Source organism: Salminus brasiliensis, chromosome 2 (assembly GCF_030463535.1).
Source record: "Salminus brasiliensis chromosome 2, fSalBra1.hap2, whole genome shotgun sequence".
In the NCBI taxonomy this organism is placed as follows: domain Eukaryota; kingdom Metazoa; phylum Chordata; class Actinopteri; order Characiformes; family Bryconidae; genus Salminus; species Salminus brasiliensis.
Genome location: NC_132879.1, coordinates 14,076,002 through 14,099,984, shown reverse-complemented (window position 1 = coordinate 14,099,984; position 23,983 = coordinate 14,076,002). Strand labels below are relative to the sequence as shown.

The 23,983-nt window shown below is 39.8% G+C and overlaps 1 protein-coding gene across 1 annotated transcript; it reads left to right on the top strand.

Annotated features, from left to right (window-relative positions):
* The first annotated feature begins 11,185 nt into the window (after window positions 1-11,185).
* On the top strand, window positions 11,186-16,357 carry drd1a (dopamine receptor D1a). Its single transcript, XM_072673574.1, has one exon. The coding sequence runs from the start codon at window positions 12,535-12,537 to the stop codon at window positions 13,603-13,605; it is 1,071 nt and encodes a 356-aa protein (XP_072529675.1). The 5' UTR covers window positions 11,186-12,534; the 3' UTR covers window positions 13,606-16,357.
* Window positions 16,358-23,983: the final 7,626 nt, after the last annotated feature.

Here is a 23,983-nt window from a genome sequence, read left to right as displayed (position 1 = left end):
TAATGCCTAAACAGTATTCCGATGCTGATTTTTGTTAAAATAAACTATTCTGAGAAATTTGTGAAACTGTGAAGAACGTGTCTGCTGTATTACTCTTTCATGTCTCATTATGAGCCACAATTTAATTAGTCTCTTTTAACCTTTTAATAAATAGCCTGTTTTATGCAACAACAGAACTGTGATACATTACATGTACAATACAGGTGACTGAAACTCCGGCACAGCATGAGTTAATGTCTTCCCCTGATTGCAGAGAAATACGCAACTGATTTAACTCAGGGAGGGCTTGTTAATGAACGGGTCCAGGTGTAAGCCTCTTAGCTCAAAGATGACTCTTCAGTTTTGAGGATCACACTGAACACTAAAATGCTTTTGAGAAACCCTAAGATGTTGAATCTTTTTAGGAGCTTTGCTCTGAAGTTTTGATTGCATTCGGCAACATTCATGTTGGATGAGCACCACTCCACCTCATCCCCAACTTCCCAATGTAGTGTATGGAGCACCAACCATTGTTTCAGAGAACTGGAATTCCACTGCTCCACAGCGTAATAGCCCTCTGTCTGCTCCAGAGAGTCCTATTGCATTGTCAGTACTTCTCTACAGGGACTAGACAAGCTGTGTGTGCATTTGCACATCTGTGTCAGCAATGGGTGCACCATATTCTAGCTGAATTCATTCATTAAAAAAGGGGGCCACAAACATTTGGAAATATATCTGCCTATTTATATCATTAGTTGGGACTGTAGCACCAGGATGGGGACAAAATGTTTGTCCTCAGTTTCAGTTCAGTTGTGTAGATTAAGTGGAGAAATGTGGAGGTGCTAAACCCCAACACAACTATATTGCATAACTCAGTCCACTTTCTGTCCAGTGGCTTTTTTGTTCTCCAGCTCCAGACCTCTATTTAACTCCAGTGCTGTTTCTTCTCCCTGCACCTTTTCTCATCTTACAATAGGCAATGTTAAAAATGCACTTCACCTGACATGGACCAGGATTATTGCCACAGGGGGAGCTCTCAGAGAGAGCTGAAATTCTTTTATTCATAAACTCCTTCTGCTGTGGATGAGACTTGACACGGACATGCAATAAGATAGCTGATAGCTATCCCAGCTATCCACCTCATCCACTCTTTGTATTGCCTTTATAACAGGGGAAGCTGTCACATGCTGTTAGTTTCTATCATTGCGTTTCAGCATCATCCTGATACTGCTGTAATGCAGTTCCTTTGCATTGACCAAACATTGTATCAAGTATCGAGTCAAATTTAAATGCTTCCTCCTGATGTCCAATTGAAAAGGTATGATGTGCTATGACAACATCTGTGAACTTAACAAAAACTAGACTAAACAACTGAAGTATAAGGCGGAATGAAAAACACCTTGCAAGTAACTGCAGTTTTAGTACAAGGATGATCTGTGATGTACAAGGGGTGATTGCATTTGGGCATGCCAAAGGCCATAGTGTGAAGGAAGTAGCTATATCTACCAGCAGCAGCAGAAATCCCAGTCTACATGAAATTGTCTTCAGAATTGTGGCCGAAAGAAGAAACTGATGGAAAAGGACTGCTGGAATGTCTCACGGCTTGTGAAAAATCGTTTCAACGCAGGTCCTTCTCCACCACTCTCTGAAGGAACACTCCGGAGGAAGCTGCATACCATGAACAGACCATGAACATCCCAGTAGACTGGAATGTCTGCCACTGCTGGTAGACCCGTATGACCGTACGCTTTGAGACACCTACAAATACAACTCCTACCTTTACACCATGACCTTTGACACATTCAAATGCAATCCCTTCATTTTGCCACTCATTGCCGTGAGATTGTTCACACATCGAATAAGACATTCATCATATTCTACCTATTCTCAATCTATTAATCCCATTGAACATCCTGCATGTATTTACAGCCTGATCATGCTTGTGCAACTCCATCTGCAGGAGCCTAAAGAGACTAATATCTAAAATATGGTCTCTCTCTCTCTCTCTCTCTCTATATATATATATATATATATATATATATATATATATATATATAGTACATTGTACTTTTTTTAAAAAAGGAGTAATGAGCTAATAATGAAGATCTGCAGCTGCTGTATCCTCTCTTTATGATCATAATATCATCATGCACGAACGGACAGGCTAAACACTAATGTTTGTGAACCTATGTAGCTATGCTGCTTTCTATGCTATTACAAATAATGTATAATATGTTGAAGGAGGGGTTTGCCGGCGGGAGGGCCTACAAGCTAGAACCCTTACAGAATTTAACAGGACTAATTGAACTGTATTTAATTGAACATGCACCATGCCATCCTTAGGTTGATCAAGCTCTTTTAAGACGATGGAGCTCTTTTTAAAGTTGCCAGAACTCTGTCACAACATTGGCTGCCGTATGTGCCGTACATTGTAAGGTGCTCTGGTTTAGAGCATCTAGTAATAAACACATGTAAATGCAGATATGAACAAGTAAAGTACATTTTGTTGTTTTACCTGTAAAAAAATATATATTTCTTAAGATTCTTAGTCTGTGGTGACAAAAACAAAGGTGCTGAACAACTGTGATTGTGATTTTAGGAATATTACCCGCAGTACCATCTTTCTGTTGCTCTCAATCTCTCTCTCTCTCTCGCTCTCCCTCCCACACATACCCACTTTGATGCTCTCCAGCTCAGATACATTTGTTCAAATTGAGACAAAATCAGATTTGGTGTGTTTTCATTGTTCTAAGATGACATCTGTGAAAATGCTCTGGTATATAGTGGTGGGGAAAGAGAGACCCCCTTTGTCTGGCACAGTATGCATGTGTGTCTGTGTGAGTGTGCAAATATACATAGGTGTTGGTGGTTTTCCTCTGTGTAGTGGGTCAAGGTTTGTATCACTCCACCACAATGCTCCTTTAAGTGCTGCAGTGGCTTCTACATCGCAGGGTGTGTGAGAGGGAAGCAGTGTAGCCTCTGAGGGAAGCCACTTCTGTCACTTTATACGACAATCAGCACAAGTGTGGCACCAGCTGCAGGTTGTTTCTCTGCGGAATTGCGCAGGCTGGGAAGGAACCGTGTGTTTGAAGTGGTGATTTATGTGCGGCCGGTGGCCGTCTCCTGCTGTGTCTTTGATGCTGTTTTTAAAGTGTCTGCATTTATTGCTTCTGTCCAAGAAATTAGGAGCTGCCTGTATGCTGATATTTCGGTCACTGAAGCAGGTGACCTTCACGAAACCTGCCACATTAGTGTCATTGCTGCACTGAGAATGGACCCACACCCAAACAATATCTGGTCAGCGGTGGTCCTATGTCCATGGGTGGTCTGGGGTAGTGAAAAGCTAATCATTTGCGCTGGACGCCAAATTTCACCCAAACTTATTTAAGCGATGCATTAGAATTTCTTCAGTTGGCCTAAAACACACCTGACTATCACTGTTACTGGCATTAAAGGATGTTTTCGGCTCAATTTTGCAGCTATACGTACTGAGCTCCAAAAAAGTCTTTTGGCACATTTATTCTTAAAGGGGCCCTTGAATGTCTGTAGTTTTCTTGGCGTAGTAGAATAATAAGAGATCAGTTCATGAAACATCAAACACTTTTGTTCTCATTCAAAAACAAAATCCACAAGTAAAATAGGGCTGTAAAACAGGTCAATTTAAAAGAATTCCCAAAAAAACTTTAAAAATTTACACACACCCATGCCCAGCTGGACAGGCCAAACCAGTGACAGTCCGAGGTATCACATCATGGTCAGGAAAGCCAGGGGAGCTCTGTTGGCAGCTGAGAGAGAGACTAAAAGCTAATGCTAGGCTAGCCACAGAAGGGAAAAGGGCCAGAAGGGTACAATCTCACAAAGCAGAGAGGACACAGAGAGGACAGCAACACTATCCTGTAAAGAAACAGAAGCAGAAAATAAGTTTTTTTGTTTTTGTTACAGTGCTAAGCTAGGCTAGGCTAAGCTATGCTATGTGGCTGTGGGCCACCTCAATAATGCCAACAGGCCAATGAAATCTGATCTTATTGGGTTTTTTTCCCCCACAAGCTCTCCATAAATAATAATGTTTTTGCTAAGACATCAGTGTTGAAAATAGCCTTTCACCAAAATCCAAAGTCACATAGTTGTAATTTATATGAAAAAAAAAAACAACAAATAACAATATCTTTGGGTACCTACATAAAACCTTGGATTTCTACTTAAACACTTTGAGTGGACTTAGGAACATGCTTGACGCCCCTCATCCCTAATCTACCACACAATAAATTCCATCATCCTGTCACCTCCCTTTTAAACTTCTCATCTGTCATCTGGCTTCCTGGTTCACATATCAGAAGCCACCTGAACTCAAGCCCAAAGGTTTTGCCCTCTCTCTCCTACAGTCTTCTCATGAATCTTCATAAGCTGAAGGCATGGTCCAGACTATTCAGGCTTTACCTGAAAAAGCTAGCTAGTAATTATACATTCTTGGCCTAAAATGCACCAGTCATTGATGTTTCTTTCAGTCAGACAGTTGGTCAGCAGTGGAAAATGGCGGTCCAGCTACTTTATGGTTAATATGAGACCATATATTTTCAATGGGGCTTAAATCTGGAATCTTTGACCATGAACATCAGTTGCTAAAACATCAGATTAGTTGACATTCCTTCCAGTCTATTGTGCAAAAGCATAAAAAGCATAAATGTTGGTCATCTCTAGTTGAGGTGGTTTGTGGTTTCTCTTTCTCCTGCCAGTTCTCTTTCAAACAATTCTACAGAAAGACTTACTTCTCACTATTGAGGAACTGTTTGCAGAAGTGACCACTCAGAGGTGATTGTTCAGTGCTTACTGCTTACCTATAAAAACAGTTTTGTTCTTACAGATCCAAAGCACTATGTAGTGCCTCTGTTTGCTTTCCCACTCTTATTGACCACATGTATGAAATGTTTTCTTGTTAAGCTGCACCTATATAACAACATTCTGAAGTCCACGATACTGACACCAGCGGATTCTAGGTATCTTCCAGCATGTTGCTCCACAAGGTATTACCTGCTTGTCTACTTTTTCAGTGTTCCCACTTGGGGCTTTTAGCCTTCACCTTTTACATGAGAAATACATCCTCTAACCTGATCGCATGACTGACTTGGTCTCTCTAAAACTTTCCCAGTTGGCTGATTCATTGTATTGATGAAGCTTTATCATATGAATGAATATAGATACTTTTATGTTTGAGTATGTTCGAGTTGTATGTGTTTAGTTATAGTACCCCCGACTCTCAGTTTTAAATGTCCTTATGTTTAAACAGTTGATAAAATGTTAAAAGACAAAGGTTTCCATGAGGTAACAGGTTATCTTTTAGCTTTGCACTCATTTAGTGATCAACATGATCAATAACACTGTATTCTCTTGAAGTTGGCATCATGTTTTACTGTTTCACCAACTTTGACTAGGGCTTTCCCTAGTGGGCTGATGAGTTAGACTTTTTGAAACTGGCTCATTTTACAGCTCAGGCTTAGTTATGCACAACAGTTTTTGAGGTTCATGATTTGTCACTTCCATGTACTAAATGTGCATTATTCAACTATGCCAAGGAAAATATAGTTTGATATTCTAGGGCCTGTTTAGGATATGGAAAGCTCTAATGTCACCACTGTTCACCAGTGATTTTTTCCTTCTTAATTATGTATCCAACAGCTGATATTGGTATGCCTTACAGTTAATCTTTTTTCTTTGATTGGTCTTTTCACATTTCTATCCTCATTGCTGCCTGATACACCTATATGGTGTTTTTTTATCTCCATATTGGCAATCAACCATATTGAACCAAGAAACAAATGACTATCTTTTAGACAATCAGTACTGAAACTGCAGATAAACCTACACAGCTAAATTAAAAACAGCATCTAACTTACTGTAAATGGGCTTGGTCACCCCTAGATGACCCATAATAAAAGACAACAACAAAAGCACTCTTTGTTCAAGAAGACACATTGCCAGCAGTACATGTGACTCTTACTTGAAGAACATTATCACACATCAGAAGTGTTGTATTCCCGTGGCTGTTCAGCATTGGGTTCCAGTGTTCATTCAGATAGAGGTCACTGTGCATTAGTAAGTGGGTTCATGCAGATCCTAGTGGTTTCTCAGTGTGGGTATTTCTACACCTCTGCTTTAATTCCATCCCATCTCTGCCATATTTGTTCCAGAGCCGTGAGTCAAAACAGCACAGATGTGTTGTTGTCTAGATTCTTCACTTTAACCTGTTTCAATATTTGGAGTGTAGAAAATGGATTTATCCACATAGGATCAGTACTGTCAGTCCTTAAATGTATTGATGTTATTTATTACTTTCCGATCACAGTTGTTGACATTTGTTTTCAGTGAAAGATGAACGTTGCGCAGGAAGCAATTATCACATACAAGCATTTAGCCAGGCTCCTCCTTTAAATCAATAAAATACATTATGCTTATGCACTCATGTCTCAGTGCTGTACTGCAAAGACAGCAATCAGACCAAAAGTGAGAAAACTGAGTAGGTGAGTGGGTGGGTGGTTACTAGCATTTCACGAGAACTTGCGTTCGCAAGCCCTTATTTGCAGAATTTTTCCTGTCTTTGGCTCTCAGTAGCATATATCATCATACTATTCTCACCTTTGCTTTTGAGCTAAGTGTCCCCTCAGCTTGTTTTTAAAATGGACAGCATAGTGGTCAACGACTGCTAACCCCTGGAAAAAAGGATCTGTTGGACTGGGGAAGTCAGGATGTGATTAGTTCCAATTCAATGTAAGGGTTAAACAAAAATTTCTGCATTTGTCGTTTAGAAATTACAGACATTTTTAATATAGTCAATCTATTTTCACAGGCTTAAAAGTAAGTGGACAACCTAACCTAATTACAAATAAAATATTTATAAAACAACCTAGTATTTAGGTTTTCTAAACTCTGTAAACCATCTGTATTTACATAAATGCGTCTTTTCAAACTATAAATAGCACCTCTGCTGGCTGGTTACAGTATGATGTATAGCTCCGCTCATCCCAATTTTTGTTTCATCTCAGAAATGAGTTTTTAATCCCTTATTCTCCTTAATCGTAAGAACACATGAAGGGAATTGAGTAATTGACAGCCTTGACTGGAACAGACCATCTGCAGGACACTGCATTGCATCCTTTCTGTTCATTACAGGGAGTAGCTGAGTTGTAGTGGCACTTTTACTGTTGAAACATTGCACACTGGACAAACTTGGTATCCAAAGGGGAAATCTGCTATGAGCTCAGTGAAGGCAGTCTGAGACAAGCATACTCTGGGAGGAGGGGACGGGTTTACCAATGAGTAGGTAAGTCTGATTTTACTCTGGTTGCAAATTTAACAACGTGACGGACAGTTCGGCCTTCATTTCTATTGAACAGAAGGGAATTGAACAATGGCGTCCATGTGTCATTTTGGTTGATAGAAACATTTCTAGTAATAAATGCAAAAAATTGCTGCACTGTTTGTAAACAGTGTTTTAAATGACAGCGCATTGTCTCATTGCAAGAAAAATATTTTCAGAGGACGTTTTTCAGGGGCATCAACAAATACATATATGCAGCGTAAGCATGGGTATAGTGAAGTAAACAAAAATGCTCCATAAGTCACTATATGTCACTTAGAACTTGCGTAGTTTATGGACCCTGATAGCGTGATGAGTAACTATAGCCCCTGTATAGCCCCTCTGTCTCACTGAACTTAACTTACAACAGAAAGCTGATCAGTCATAATAATCTGCAATCTTTCGTCAGTAGCAGTAATATCGGTTCTCACAGAGGAGGCCTTGGAGAGGATGATAAGAGAACTGTGGGCAGTTTCGTACAGTCTGACAGTCTCACTGGCTTTTGTGACTAAGCACAAAATTCAAATCAGCATGAAATTTCAGTATTGAGGTTGGAAATGGAGAATGGAGGAAATGTCCAAAAAATTCCATGGATGTCTTTCTGTATGGGAGACAAGCTGCTTTGACGTATGTGAAAAAAAAATGACAGTCATGTGTTTACCATGTCAATGATGAATTCAACCACTTCAGTGACTTCTGACCCCTGAGCTTCTCATATGACTCAGCTCATTTCAGCAGTAAAAGGAGGAGGACTGAACTCACTCTCTGTGAGCGCATCATTTCCAAAGCAGCCTGCAGACAAGTCCTCAATGCTGACTAAGAAAGACTGCAGATAAATTGTGCATAGTTAAATTCACAAGATAATACTAGTAATTATTTACTACAGGCAGTGTCTATAAGGCAGCATGACACCTACATAAGCCTGAACTACATATACACTATAAAGCTTATTCCAATTGTCATTAAGGCTGCTTTTGCTGTTGTGACACTTGTTAGAATAAGCCTTTGTGCTGATATGTACATGTATATAGGGTTATGCTAGTCATGTACAGTTTATGTAGGCGTTGTGTTCCCTTGAATGAATGTAACCTAAAGTGTTGAAGTGACAGTGACTTGTAATATACATTTTTAAGGTTCCAGATTAGAAAATAAATCTTCAACAGAATATTTTTTTTTTCTGACAAGCTCAAGGTCGCCTTACAGATCAGTACTAGACCGTTTGGGGTGGGGTGGGGTGGGGGTTAGAACCCTTTAAAGAATGCTATTTTATTTTAAGAGTATTTGAAAGTTCTTTGATGTATAAATAGTGAGTCCAGAGAACACCCCTGTTGGACTGGGTGGATATAAATTTTAGGTTTGAATATAACAAGTCAAGACTGTTACAAAACAATTTCAGGGTTTTCAGAACTGGCCCACTTTCTAGCCCTGTTGTGATTATTATTCTGGAATTTATTTTTAAGGAGCACAACACAGATGTGCAATTTCAAAGGTTTTAAAGTATCAAATGTTTTAAAGTTGGAACTGATGTACACTGTCAAAAAAGGGTACATTTTTCACTAAAGTACAACCTATGTATGTTCCCCTGGAGGATACAGAATTCTCCCTAAGGTCCAACTGTGCAGCTTAAAGATCAACTACATTCATTTCCCCAGAAGAAAGGAGTTAATTTGCACCTTTTCATTACCTGATTATAACAGTTTAATAAATGGTGCTAAAGTGCTAAAGCAATGGAAACACGAGAGGGAGTTTCATGAAATGAAATAACAGCATCATCACAGCCGTGCTATTTCACGATACAACAGGACCTTAAGTGTTGTATTGTTTTTATACAAGCGTACAGAAAGTAAATAAAGTAAGAAATTAATAAATGGAGTTGTGAATGTAGCATTTAATACGTTTATAGTTATAGTTTCTTAACAAGCAGCTTGTTGCTACTTCACAGTAACTGCACAGCCTGCAGTTCCTTCTCCCCTCATTATTCAGATCAACTAATTAAACTCTGTTTCACTCACTCACAGTTGGTTTCTTGTCCATGTGTTTTGTTGTTAGTGTGTATCCTTGTCTTAATCCTTTTAGTTTTGTTTTAGCTTATTCTGGTTTTCTTTGGCTCAGACATTTACGTTATCTATACCATTACAAGTTACATGTGCAGTAGCAGCATTCTGGTATGGGGGTGACTGCTACATAACGTTGCTTTAAATGATCGTAGTCCAGACAAAAATGAATTTTAATTGAATTTATTTCTATATTTTTGTTGTGTCAATAGTTTTGTCCCATTTATACATATTTACTGTTTATTTTAATTTGCACAGGACTTTGTCTAGCTCTTGGATTTTTTAAAATGTGCTCTATTACCGGATTTTACATAAATATGACTCAGCTACACAGTGTTAGGCAGTTCTTGCGAGGATTATCCTGCCTGTTTCACCAAAGTTACACAGTTCAGTCAGAAGCACACCGAGCCTGAAGTGACAATGCTAGAAACTAATTACAGGTCAGAGACGCACCAGCATGATTTTGAGGTAGAAATGTTACACAATGCTTATTTAAGAAAATGCTTCTTTAAACAGTGTGTGTATGCTGTGTTCACATCAGAAGACTGCTGAAATTTAAACAATTAAAAGGAGAATTCTACACTTTAAGACTGAAAATTCTGCAACCTTTATTGTACTTGCTTCTGTTACTTTTCGCTGTTACTGCTTTTTTATTGCATATCAGAGCACTGCTTTAATGAGGAGACCACCGCCCACCTGGTTTATTTCTTAAAACTCCATAGTCCACATTTCTGTATGTTCCTTTTCTTTACCTATTGTATCTAAAGGTGTTATTGTGTGCTTTTTAGTGTTGCTGCTACCCAATCAGCACATGAGTACCTCATTTGGTTTCCTTTATGTACATGATGTTCTGGAAGGAATATAAACACACTAATTTCAAATTCTGTCACATGAATTTAAAATGAACTCTCCTATTATGTTTAGCTGTAAGGAACAGCAGGAAAGTTCCCAGGTCACATTGATTGACTGATTGAGCATTAATACAAATATGTCTCTTTATAAACATTATCTTTAGTTCGATTGATAATTATCATTTAATTAATACTGTAACTTTTTATTTAATCATTTTTTATGGTATTTATATATTTATCACAAAATATCAGGATATCAGAACAGATTTCATGGGCATTCTCACTTTAAGACATGTCACCCTCTGCTTCACTATCTCGATCAAGGATGTATTCCAGAGCCTCCTTGGCTGTCAGTCTTTTCTCATAATTAATCATTAAGAGTACAGATGCATGCTGTAGGTAGGACTACATGCACAGACCCTTTTACATTTGTCTGTCTGTGTGCGTGTCTGTCTGTGCAAAGAAAAGTAATCAATATTCAAAAATAATAAAAAAATCAGTCTGAATTTTATATTTCTATCCTTTGTAGCCTCTATTGTCACTGCTGGGGCAACTGGTGTGCTGGGGGAGGGGGGTGGGGGGTGGGGGTCAAGTACACAGAATTTGTCATTATCCATTAACAAGTTCATCACAGTAATTAAGCCCAGAAGCAAATGCTTCATGCTCCAGAAATAATTCCAAATATTTTGAAACTTTAAAACAGGGGGAAATTGAATAAATAAAGAAAACAACAACAACAACAACAACATGTTCTGAAAGGTTTGGGACCTGGTTAGCTCCTCTTATAACAGGGAGCCGGTCGTCAGTGTAAGACAATCTGAAAGGCTGTGTATCCGAGAGACCGAGATGAGGAGATAGAGAGAGAGGGGGGGGGGGCGTTTCGTCATCGTCAGCCTGTGGTTTTGCAGCTGGATGAAAGCTGAAGCGAGGAGTCCATGCAGTCGTGCAGAAGAGACGTGCGTAATGCAGCCTGACTGAGGGAAACGAGGGCGCACACAGAGCAGGACGCGTCTGCAGCGTTTAGAGTTTGAAAGCACGGAGGATCAGACCTGAGGAGCTGAAGAGAATAGTATTTGTCTTCCGTGAGAAGAAGAAGAAGAAGAGGAGGAAGAGAAGGGAGTTGGGAAAACACGAGCCCACCACATGGGGTGAAGTTAAAGTTGCCGTTTTCTGTCGCTCGTTATTTAAAGCGCACGCCGTGACGCGACAGGAAGGAGCGGATGGACGGATTATGGGAAGAGCAAATGCTTTTTGGAAGAGTGCAAAGGACGGACATAAACAAACCCATCTACCCCGGTGAGTGGACACAGGGGGACCAGACCGGGGTCTGCAAGAACCTAAAGAACGAATAGGTTACTCGTGTCCAGAATGCATTCGTTTCTCTTAAATGGGCGAAAACGTCAGTGTTGCACGTAAGGCTAAATTTCTATGAGTTTTATACACTTTTTATGGAATATGCATGAGTTTGCGTTATCAACCGTGCGCTGTTACGCAAGAGCTCAACGTACTGATGCGTTAAGGAAGCTCCACATTTCACAGAAGCAAGAAAACACAGGAGGGCAGAATTAGGGCAAGTGGTTGAATGGGAGTACCCTGGTATTGGGTATCCAGCAAGAAACAATAGTAACAGTAATAATAGTAGAAATAGTAGTCGGAATTTGAGGGGGGGTCAAGGAGATGCCATTCTTCTAGTCAAAAAGAAGGTAAAACTACCCCTTTATTTCACCTCTGCATTAAAGGTCACTAAAAGATTATCAGAAGTATCAGTAACATGTTAGGGGTTAAAAACAGATTTCTTTAGTTTTATAAACTTATGCAAAGTGTAAGGGAAAAAAAACGGTGAAAACAGTATAACAGGATCTCAGGGCTAATTCGTGCTAAGAATCTGATCTTCAGATCTTTTCGTGCTAAAAGTAGGTTTTCATTTCATGTCTCGTAAAACTACTAATAACAGTTCGTTTTATTGCTGACATTAGCGTGAAAGTTTCTAATAATGAAGGACCAACCCTATATCACAGCCATCATTCATAATCTGCAAGAGACCATTGAAAACTAGAGCATGCTATAAGGAAACATTAAGATGGATTCTGGCCTCAGAACATCTCCAACCAGCAATGTCTGAAAGAACTATGTAAGAATTTGCTTATGCAAATAACAAACGGAACCCTTAAAACGATCAGATGGAGCAGACACCCCATGGCAGTGAGCTCAACATGTCGCCGGCTCTGCTCTTGCTCTTTCAGTGGACCCCTGCCTCTTAAGATGCTGTGATTTTTGGAAGGGGAAAAAAACGGCAGTGATGGATTTGAACCTAACAGTGATTGACAGTGGCTTGTTGGAGAGCGACCAATCAACCAGAGTTCTCACTGGTTGCTTTCTGTCCCTGCTCATTCTGTCCACCCTGTTGGGGAACACGCTGGTGTGTGCGGCGGTCACCAAATTTCGCCACCTCCGTTCCAAAGTCACCAACTTCTTTGTCATCTCGCTAGCTGTGTCAGATCTGCTGGTGGCCATCCTGGTCATGCCTTGGAAGGCTGTGACAGAAATCGCTGGCTTCTGGCCTTTTGGATCGTTCTGCGACATCTGGGTGGCTTTTGATATCATGTGCTCCACGGCGTCCATCCTCAACCTCTGTGTTATCAGTGTGGACCGGTACTGGGCCATTTCCAGCCCGTTCCGCTATGAGAGGAAGATGACTCCCAAGGTGGCGTTTGTGATGATCAGCGTGGCCTGGACGCTTTCCGTGCTCATCTCCTTCATACCTGTGCAGCTGAACTGGCACAAAGCTCAGCCGGCTAGCTTGTCGCTGCCCAATGCCTCTGGAGGGGCGCCCCTCATGGATAACTGCGATTCCAGCCTCAACCGGACCTACGCCATCTCGTCCTCGCTTGTCAGCTTCTACATCCCCGTGGCCATCATGATCGTGACCTACACTCAAATTTACAGAATCGCCCAGAAGCAGATCAGGAGAATCTCTGCGCTGGAGAGGGCTGCCGAGAGCGCCAAGATACGTCACAACAGCATGGGCAGCAACTCCAACATGGACTCCGAGAGCTCCTTCAAGCTGTCCTTCAAAAGGGAGACCAAGGTGTTGAAGACCTTGTCAGTCATAATGGGGGTGTTTGTGTGCTGCTGGCTGCCCTTCTTCATTCTGAACTGCATGGTGCCATTTTGCGAGCACAGCCTTCCGTGCATCAGCCCCACCACCTTTGACATCTTCGTCTGGTTCGGATGGGCAAACTCTTCCCTCAACCCCATCATCTACGCCTTCAACGCAGACTTCCGCAGGGCTTTCGCCATCCTTCTGGGCTGCCCGAGACTCTGTCCGGGTAACAACATCATAGAGACCCCTAGTCTGAACAAAAACTGAAGCCCTCCACTGTCAGATCAGAGGACTGTGAGACTAGCCTGCTCTAAAATGCAGCCCATGTCACAACCCTCAGTGCCAGAACAAGCATCTGGTCAAGAGGGGGGAAGGGATTTGGGATTAGAACTCTGGAAGAAAGCCCTCCTGTCGTGCCAGGCAGCAGACAGAGTGGTTAAGATGTTTCTTTTGAGGGAGATAATCTTTATGACAGGCAATGCCATCCTCCAAGGACTGATCCCTGGATGGCCTCTGAATCCAACACCCTGTGGCTATTTCAAGCATGAGCAAATCATACTTCTGTACCAACAAGTGACTTTTGGGAATTTGCCGCATTTCTCGTTTTCCCGGTAAATGTGTTTCACATATGGACCTTAACCATAAGAATGAAATAAAGAGAATGTTGTTTTTATTTTGTATGACAGGGAGCTTTAAACGTGACAGAAACATCTGCAAAATAAACAGTCTATATATGTGTGAAGCGGAATCGAAACTAGTGACTTCTGCTGGGCAAAAATGCAATACAATGGGACATGTTGTCTGTAGAGCTACTCTTCCTGCAACTCATTTCCAGTTTTTTTTAACCCAAGGTCTTAGACCTACAAGCCAGACACTACGATAAAATGAAAAAAAGAAAAGCGTGTAGTTAATTTATGGAACAAAATGGGAAAAAGGTATAGTTAATTTATTTAGCACTGAATAACCGAAATGATAGCCTCCAGTGAAATGCTGTGTAATCAGGCTCTGGTAAATTGTAGAAGGACAAAATCAACTTCATCTGTTTTACTTCTGTTACACATCCCACAGGCCTTACTTTATTCATGTGGTGTTGCATTATGACCGAGGCGGTTCCAAAACAAGGGGGCAGATGGTCAATTATGAGATGGCCGTTCCGTGATTGTCATAATGAATATGTGTCCTGTTCATTGGTGCCTGAGCTTCTCAAAACTTGCTTTTCTATTACTAAACACTGACAGCTGAATACCAAGACAAAACGGAACAGATGGCCGTTAAATATGAACGCAGAGGTGGGAATCGACGATGATGTATGCGTCCTGGTGAATGTGCAATGGATCCATTATTGTTATGACCTGTGTACCTGTGTACAGCAGGCTGCAGTCTTACCTAGGACAAGGTTGACTGCAGTCTTCAGTGTGTGGGGCACCTTGATCTCAACATGGTTTTGTTGCTGCATTAGTTGATGTGAGTAATGTGCAATATTTCTAATGTAGCTGTTTGGTGAAATGGTGAACGCAAGTGCTTTGTGGATGAGAATATCGTCATTGTTTAAACCAGGGGTGGCCAATCTTTGGGTCCTGGGGATCTACCAGCCTGGAGATTCAGATCCAACACACTTGGGTCAGATGTTGTTAGCTGCCCTTGAAGGACCTTCATTACCTGGGTCAAGTGTGTTAGATTACACCTTAAAAAAAAGTGTGTGTGTTGGGGGTTAGATGGTACTGCAGAGGGGCTCTTTGACAATGTTCAGCCCTTTTTTGGTGCTTTTAAAGAAGAAAGGTTTTACTTCATAGAGAATATTGAAAATTGTTCTTTAAGTAAGTTTGCATGGTTCTAGATACTAAAGAACCTATATACTAAGTATAATTATATACTAAGATAAATTTAATGGGTGTTTAAGGGTGATTACAGCTAAACTGGTAGATTAACATGAACAGGATTGGGCACCCCTGGTTTAAAGGAAAGGGTAATATGTTTTATATATGCTTTATATGTACACTGCAAAAACATAGTACAGTTTTCTCATTTCAAGCTTGATTTTAATAAATAAACTAAATTATCTTCCCATAGAATAATACTTAATTAAGTTAACAAAATCTGGTAATATGTGGAAACAACAGTGTTTTTGCAGTGTACAGGTCAAGAGTCTTAGCATTATGTTAGTGACGTGTCCAGCATGTCAAGGTGTTTACATAATGGAAATCGATTGGGTCAAGCAGACTGACTTCCTCCATTAGGCTTTAGTGTGATCAACTCCAGAGCCCGTCATTAACTTTATGTCCATCCATAAAGTACAAGTGGAGCAAGTACTGTTAGTGAATGTTTAAAAAACTCGAAAAATCCTTTCCTGTTAACTAACGTCTGCAGCAGCAACTCTGCAGGAATGTGTTTACAAGTCACACACCTAATTATGTTTCTTCATTTTACAGTTTCCCTCTTCAGAACGGCAGAAATGATATATGATCACCACCGCTGTAGGTGATGACCTATGCTCTTTGAGTAGTTTGCACGATATAAATGTACCGTTATGCTGTGTGGAAAGACTTTAAGTAAAAAAAAAAAAACTCATGAATCCATTGTGGTGTATGAGTGGCTTCATCTTACCATGTGCTGTGATCAAGATGACCAGTTGCATCAGCACTGGTCAGCCACACTCTGACCAGAATAAAGGTTCTTAATGGTTCTTGATTTGAGTGTATGGTTCAAAGAAAAAAAAAGCCCAGTATTTCCAGTTCCCTTTCGACACCTAGTTAACCTAATCAGCCCTTCGTTAAAGTAAATCAGGTGGTGGAACTGCTGGTTGAACTGAACAGATACATACAGTTTTGTAAGTTCACAGAGAAGATAACAGCCAAACCCGTGTTCTTCTAACTGTTATTCTAACCAACATTTCTAAGGGGAGTAAAACCCCCAAAAAACAACACTTTGGATATTTCCTTTTTTATTTTAACCCAATACATTTATAGTAAATATATTTATAAAAAAATGGGTATAAAACCCTTATGTGGGAATAGCTAATTATGGGGGGCTTCTAATTTAACCTCCTATTAATTCCATCTGTACCTTGTCACATGGCCACGCTGGGTTAAGAAGCATTAGGAGTTCGTCATACTAAAGTTGACAACCACCAACCAGCCAACAAGCCTACATCATTGTACATTCATTAACTAGAAAGATTTGTTTTTAAACACACCAGTGATGACCTAATTAGCCAGAGTCCTACCTTTTATAGCACTAGGTCTAGTTGTATAGGGTGAGTTGTATTTTGGTTTGAGAATTTTGAGGTAGTGCTCCTTCCTCATTATTCTATCTGCTTTGTGCAATGTACCAGTTCCACTGGCAGAAAAACAGCCCACTGCATGTCGAAACCACCACCATGCTTAACAGTTGGTAAAGTATTCTTGGGGTTGAATGTCTCACCTTTACTCCTCCAAAGACCTTTTTCTTATCTAACTATAAAACTGTCCTTTAGAAAGCTTTTTTTTTGCTTTATCCATATGTTCAGCTGCAGACTATTATTTATTTTATTATTTCTTGTATTTATTGTACGTTGTTTTTCTCTTTACTAGCTAAATAAATATTAACACATCAGGGATCAGGGTGCTGTTGACTTTCCATTCTGCACCTTGAATTTTTTTAAACCAGTAATGGTATGTGAAGGATAGCGACATGCAGCCACGCAACCCACTGTGATAGTGGCTGCTGAAGCTGGTGATCATAGAAGAGTTTCAGTGGTCACTTTTATTTGCCTAGGATGTAAAAAACAAAGACACAAGAATGCAAGAACACAGCACCCTTATATTCATCTTGAATTATAAGTGTACAACATAATTGACTATTTCTAATATGTAAGAAAAAAATTAGCTTTAGCATTTTTTTTCAACTTTAGCTTTTAGAGAAACCACCCACTGACAAAGCAGTAATACTTTTTTGTTCAGTTAAAGTTTATTTTTTCTCCCGTGATCTTCCTGCTTTGTTCATTCTCGCATAAGTGCAGCTGGAGCTTCCCCTGTCAGCACCGCAGTTTCTTCTCTACACAGAGGCCCAGAAACTAGCGCTGGCTGCATGTCACACACGCTCTCGTCCCCGGCGCGATGAGACCTGAACGGGAAACAATAGCAGACAAGGGGAATTGGGCCTCAGCACCCCTTACGGTTTCATTAGTTTCTACAGCACCGCGTGATGCAGAGCACAGCTGACATAAATACAGATAATAAGGTCAAGCCGAACCAGAGGAACTCCAGAGTCAGGTAGGGTTTTTTTTTTGGTTGTCTTTTTTTTGAGAAGCCAGTCTTTGTGACTCTGCAATAAATGCTAGCGTTCACAGCAGGGCCTTCAAAGTTGTCATTACAGCTAAGGCTCAAATTCAAAGCTCTCATGTTAGGCACAATGGGTAGCATATTGAGTGACTCATTAAAGACTAGATCCAGAGTGAAGGACTAGTATTGCGGTGTAGTGAGTCACCGTGGTAATCCAATGCTGTGGTTGGTGTCTAGGCCACACTTGCAGGCGCAGGTAGCAATGGAAACACTCGGAGTAATTACCTTGCTGAAGTCCATTAGTATTTTATGACAAGCTCGGCAGGGAAGCACGGTCAAAGTAGTTACAAAAACGCCAGCTGGGTGTAAATCCAATTTTTGCTCTTTGAAGGTTGACACCTTAATACCTCACGTCATTGCCTTTCTTGCAGCGACATTAGATTAACCATTATAACCCTATAAAACAGTGTGATATAATGACAGCATTGCGCGTATTCAGGTTGTTCAGCATAGTAAACATAACCAGCCAAATTACCATAATGAAGAGAATCTAAAAACCCATTTCTCTTCTCTAGTCACCACAGACAAATAAGTGAATAGGATAGTGCTGTTTTTTCATCTGTGACCACTCGACGTCAAGGTCACTGACTAGCTTTGGGGAGTTTTTATTCATTTTCAGAGAAAGAGAAAAAGAGAGAGAGGCAGACAGAGATATGGAGAGGGACTTGCATAACTAGTCAATTAGAACAGTTTTTAACAATCCCAGATATATTTACAGTATACAGTTGTGAGCAGTTTTACAGAAACTCATCATGCATATAAATGTCATGCCTATATTGGGCTTTCAATGATTTCTTGGCAATGGGGCAGATGGTGTGTACAACACTTACTCATTTTTTAAGGCATTCTGAAATCCACACAAGATCCAAATACAGGTTATGAAATCTACCTACACCTAATATTTGGATAAAACATCTTTTAGCAAGTCAACCTTGACTACATGCTTTTGGTAGCCATGAACACACTTCTTGCAGAATTCTGGTTGGATATTTGACCACACGTCTTGGCAGAATTGGTAGAGTTCAGAGTTCAAATTAGCTGGTTTCCTGCCACGGACACTGAACACAGTCTACATATCTGAGATCAGGACTTTGCAAAATGGCCATTGCAAAATTTTTATGCGTGAGCGCATCCAACTTCCCTGAGAAGAGCAAGCTCAGTATTTCCAGTTCCCATTTGACACCTAATTAACCTTATCAGTCCTTTGTTAAAGTAAATCAAGTGGTTGAACTGAACATACAGTCATTCTGAATGACTTTGTTTACACCTCAACCACAAAATGATGCTGATATTTTCTAAAGCATCTGTGGAATTCCCCTTAAAACATATTTTCTCTTCCTACTATGAATCTGATATTTCAGAGATGCAAGGCTTTCCAACATCACTGCCAATATGGAACAAACACTGCACTGAAATAGGGATGATCACTCTGATAATGAGAAAATTGATACTCAATTATCAGATTCCATTCTATGTGATGATAACTTCAAACATCTTGCACAGTTTTCTTGTCAAAATCAGTCAGATTCAGACTCAGAAGCATGTTGATACACACAAAGAGTTTGGTTCTGGCTGTTCTGGTGTATCTAGTATTACATGCAATATACAGACAACGTACATATCACTTACAGACAATATACAATATACACAATATGTTCAAGCAATAAACAGACTAGGCCAGCTATGTATGAGGTCGATGGCCTGAGGATCGAAACTGCTCCTGTGTCTGGTGGTCTTTTTTTATACAGGGTTCTGTAGTGCCTGCTGGAGGGGAGAAGTTGAAAAAGATTGTGCCCAGGGTGGGAGGAATCTGTCATTCTTTTCCCTGCCTGTTTCTCTGGTTCTTGAAAAGTCCCGAAAAGTCCTGGAGGGTGGCATGTTATTAGCATAGAGTTATGTTACTCCACTTTTAACAAATGTGTTCATTTGTCACCATTTCAAAGTTGTAGCACTGAAATTGTCATGCCATCATCTTTTTTTTTTTTACCCTATTCGTTTTTGGATTCTCCTTAACCCCATAACACAGAAAGGCTTATTACGCACTAAAATGTATTATTCTGTATTATTAACTACAGGGACTTCTGTACAAACCGGTGGCGCTATTCTTTGGTAATAGAACTTCCAGTCCGCCAGCCCAACCAAAGGCAACCAAAGGGGTAAAAAACAACAACAACAACAACAACAAAAAACAACAACTTCCAGTTACATAAAAAAATGGGTTCTTTATTAAAGGCAATGGATCTATATAGAACCATGATAACTAATTGATTTTCAAAGAACATGTTTACTAATATGGTTCATTATAGCACAAAAAACACCCACTGTGTTTTCAGATATTTCAGATTTAGAGTAATATTATGTTGCATTTTTACCTTAAACTAACAGCTTTAACATTATTATGATGCTCCACTGACTGTACGATAATTTAGGTCAATATAATTTACACTCAACGAGCTGCTAACAGCATAACATAACGTAGAAGTGGGCAGGGCAATGCTCGCGAGAACTGCTTAATGCTGTGTAACCCGAGCCATATTTGTGTAAAATACAGTTAGCTAATAAAGGTTAGCTTAGATAAGCCGTTTATTTTCACTGTCACACAAATGGCTTTAAGCTGAAGCCATTAATTTGTCTAAAAAATCATTAAATTTTAGGAGACAATGTAAAGAACTACTGCCTGATTCATTTTTTTCTTTATCTAGGTTTTTAGACCTAGAAAAGATAAAGGAAATCAGATTAAGAATCAAGGTTTATTTATTGGATTTCTTGAACTCCGGCCTTAATCCAATCTAAGAAACTGGAGTATGCTGTCTACATGACCACCTGAATAATCAAATAAGTGCCGAAATCTGATAATGATGGTGGTTTTGGTGTGCATGTAAACACACTTACTGTGACACCGGAGCCAGGGAAGTGCAATCAAGTGTTTAGATTCAACCCATTTGCTGTCACTTAAAAATTAATATATCACAATTGATAGTGCAATGCTCCCAGAGCTAATGCATTTGTAATAGGTCATATGAAATTGCTCTGACAGGATCGTGAGTGGAGCAAGAGAGGGGGTGCAGTGAGCACAGGGGGAAATGTGTCAGCTTGTGCGCGCCTTGACTGACACTGATGCATGTTTGCTGTCCTGGGCTTGCGGTGGCTGCCGTGTGTCTGGGTGGCTCAGCGCTGCCTGGGATGATCAGAGATTTTGTTTTTCCACAGCAGGCTCCTTCGAAGCCTCAGCAGGATCGATGGGGCTGTTAAACCTGCCAGAATAACTATCAGCTCACTGCTCTCCTAAGCTCATCCACCCACCCTCTGCACGGCTGTCTGTGTTTAGGGTATCCCCTATTATTGTGGTAGCATTTTGTTTTTTTTAGGGGAAGCTGACAGGTAAATATGTAGCAATTACAAATAATGTCAATTACATGCTGTTTTAATGTATATTAAAATATGAAGTAACTTAAAGGGCTAATATGATATTTTATTAAATAACAAAGAGTTTGATGTATATGTAAACATTGCACCATTAATTTGCAAGTGCACATGGTACATATGTGAAAACTAAGCTGCAAAAATACACTGGTTTTTGTGATGTTATTTTTGTGATGTCATGAAACAGTGTATTTTAAATTCGATACTTAGCGATACCATAGCCATGTGTGGCTGGGAGCCCATGACTTAATAATTGGGCTCGCTCTCTTTGGATGGCCCTCCCTCTTCCCTACTGTAATGTGAGAAAGCACATGCTAAGAAAGGGGGGAAAAGAGTTTAATGTTTTAGTATTTGATATATTAGTTAAAAAACATACTATTCGCTCCTTAGTCCAAATATGGAAAGATTATGGAGGGCATTGTTTTTGTGATGTCATATTTACGTACATCGACCTATTCAGCTTACAGCACTTTACAGCAGTTTAGTGGCGCCGATTCTTGTTAAAGGAGTGGTTCAGCCAAGTTGGCTTTCAAAGTCAATCGGAACAGAGGCCATTTGCATAATTTTACATAAAACTGCTTGTTTGCTTTTAAGCAAAGAAAGGTTATGTAAAATATATATATTTAAAACCTTAGTCATAAGTGAACATCATAAATAAAAATAAAATGCAAAAATGCAATACACACTGAAGCTACTAGCTAGTGTTGCAATGCAATATTGCAATATTCAATATATACAATATTCCTGTACATTCCTGGTAGTTTTTGTACTGTGTAAGTTACTATTGTATCCTTGTATATGCCTGGTAACATTTCTATAGGTTAATTTTGTATTCCTGTACGTTCCTGGCATTGTTTACATAAATTACTACTGTACTGCTGTACGTCCCTGTTAGTTTTTATACTGTATAAGTTACTATTATATCCCTGTACATTCCTGCTAGTTTTTATACTATATTTAAGTTATTACTAAGTTACTTCTATATGTACCTGGTAGTATTTAAATAAATTACTACTGTACTCTTGTGCATTCCTGCTATTTTATACTGTATATGTTACTTTTCTATACTGTATAAGTTAGTTTTGTATGTAGGTGGTAATAATGTTATGGCTGATTGGTGTACAGTGTATTTACTTTTTTATAAAATTTACCATTTACCACTATATTACTGACCTACTATTACTACCTACACAAATTACTTACCTATAAAATCCCAGGTACTTACCATACTGTTAAATATAGCCCACATCACGCTTGTGCCAGACATTACCCAACTTTATTACAGCATGGAAATGAGGGAATGCACCATGTAGGGCGCAATAACACAGCTCCCGCTAAGATGAATCTAAGCAGCCATAAGGCAAACTTCCCCATTAATCCACTCTGATCCTCACAGGCCATTCACATGTCAGGCCCAAATACAACAAACACCCCGCGTCTCGCGCCCCACGCCCCGCCAAGGAGGCCCCTCGGTGGGACTCAACAGGGATGGCCAAGTTCCTCTTTCGAATGAAAACATGCTTTAGTTGATTTAGAGCGATGATCCAAAAATCACTTGACCGCTGATACAACTCTTGTATAAACAGCTGCGATGGTGGTTAAAGCTGAGCAGGTGAATCAGACACAGAGCTGATGGTAAGGGTTAGCTTCATGGTGAGTGCAACGTCGCAAATCTTATTTTTATTACTTTAATTCAGGCCTTGTCAGTCATACTTAGCATCATGATTAAGGGGAGAACGTGGGCCGTTCAGACCTCTGATATTAGCATTTAAATGGCCTAAATCAGACCACAAAAGCCCTTGTTAAAAACGTTCCACTTACCCTGTTGAAGACCTTCAAATCATTTTCCATACATAGAGCGATAAAGGAAGAACTTGGCCAATGAATAATGGTCATAATGTAAATTACATGTGTATGGATTGGCCTTTCAGAAATAGGCCTTCTTTGCCCACTGAAGGATGGCACGAAGGGAAGCTGTGTCATGTTTGAATGGATGAAATGCTAATGCGCTGCCCTTTGGGCCTGTTTCTGAAGTGCTGCCTGTACAATCTGACTCATCTCATCACATCAGTGCCATTTGCAGACAGATGCCCTCTATCATTATAACAAGCAACCAGCGTCAAGGGAGAGGGCCAGAAACCAGAGGAACGCGAAGAGGAGGGGGAGAGAGAGAAAGAGGACAGAGAGAGAAAAGGAGAACGAGAGATTAACACTGAATTAAAGCTGTCACCATTTTTTCAGTTAAACTGAATTACTTGACTTAAAAATTTATCAAATAATTAAATGTTACCTTATTGAACAGACAATGATAAGATATCGACCTGCATGTTGATATTGGTAATAAACAGAGTCGAAGGGACACTTAACTGTTCATCTCTATATATGTTCTATGTTTTACATGGTGTGCTATTTTATGATGACTGGACCAATAGAAACTATCCAAACTCCACACCTATATTAACAAAGTAAAAGTGGTTACATCTCCCTTATCCATATTGGAGATAATGATGTAGTGGTGCTACATAGTGTTTATCATAGCAGTCAAAAGTTTGGACACACCTGGTTGATCATCGTCTTAAAATGATTTGGTCCAAATACTAGGGTGACCATATTTTTTTTTTCAAAAAAGAGGAAACTGGCTGTCATGGCTGGGGTGTTTAGGCCTAAATTGTACACTGAACTGAAAGGAGATGATTTGGTCACATAGGCTATTAATGCCATTTATTGGCCTTTAATTGAGTAAATAAGTAAAATTAGTACATATATTGTGGTTGCATGGTTTGAGAGGTATTTCCACCCTCACACATACACATTGCCATGGTCCTATAATTTGAAAAGTAAAGTTGAAGCCATGATATCCTATTTATGGTGGCGACCCTGTTATCTTGTTGCTTGTTATCACT

Bases quoted from the DNA above. Each gene is read 5' to 3' on its own strand.
- drd1a (XM_072673574.1), top strand. From the start codon at position 12,535: ATGGATTTGAACCTAACAGTGATTGACAGTGGCTTGTTGGAGAGCGAC.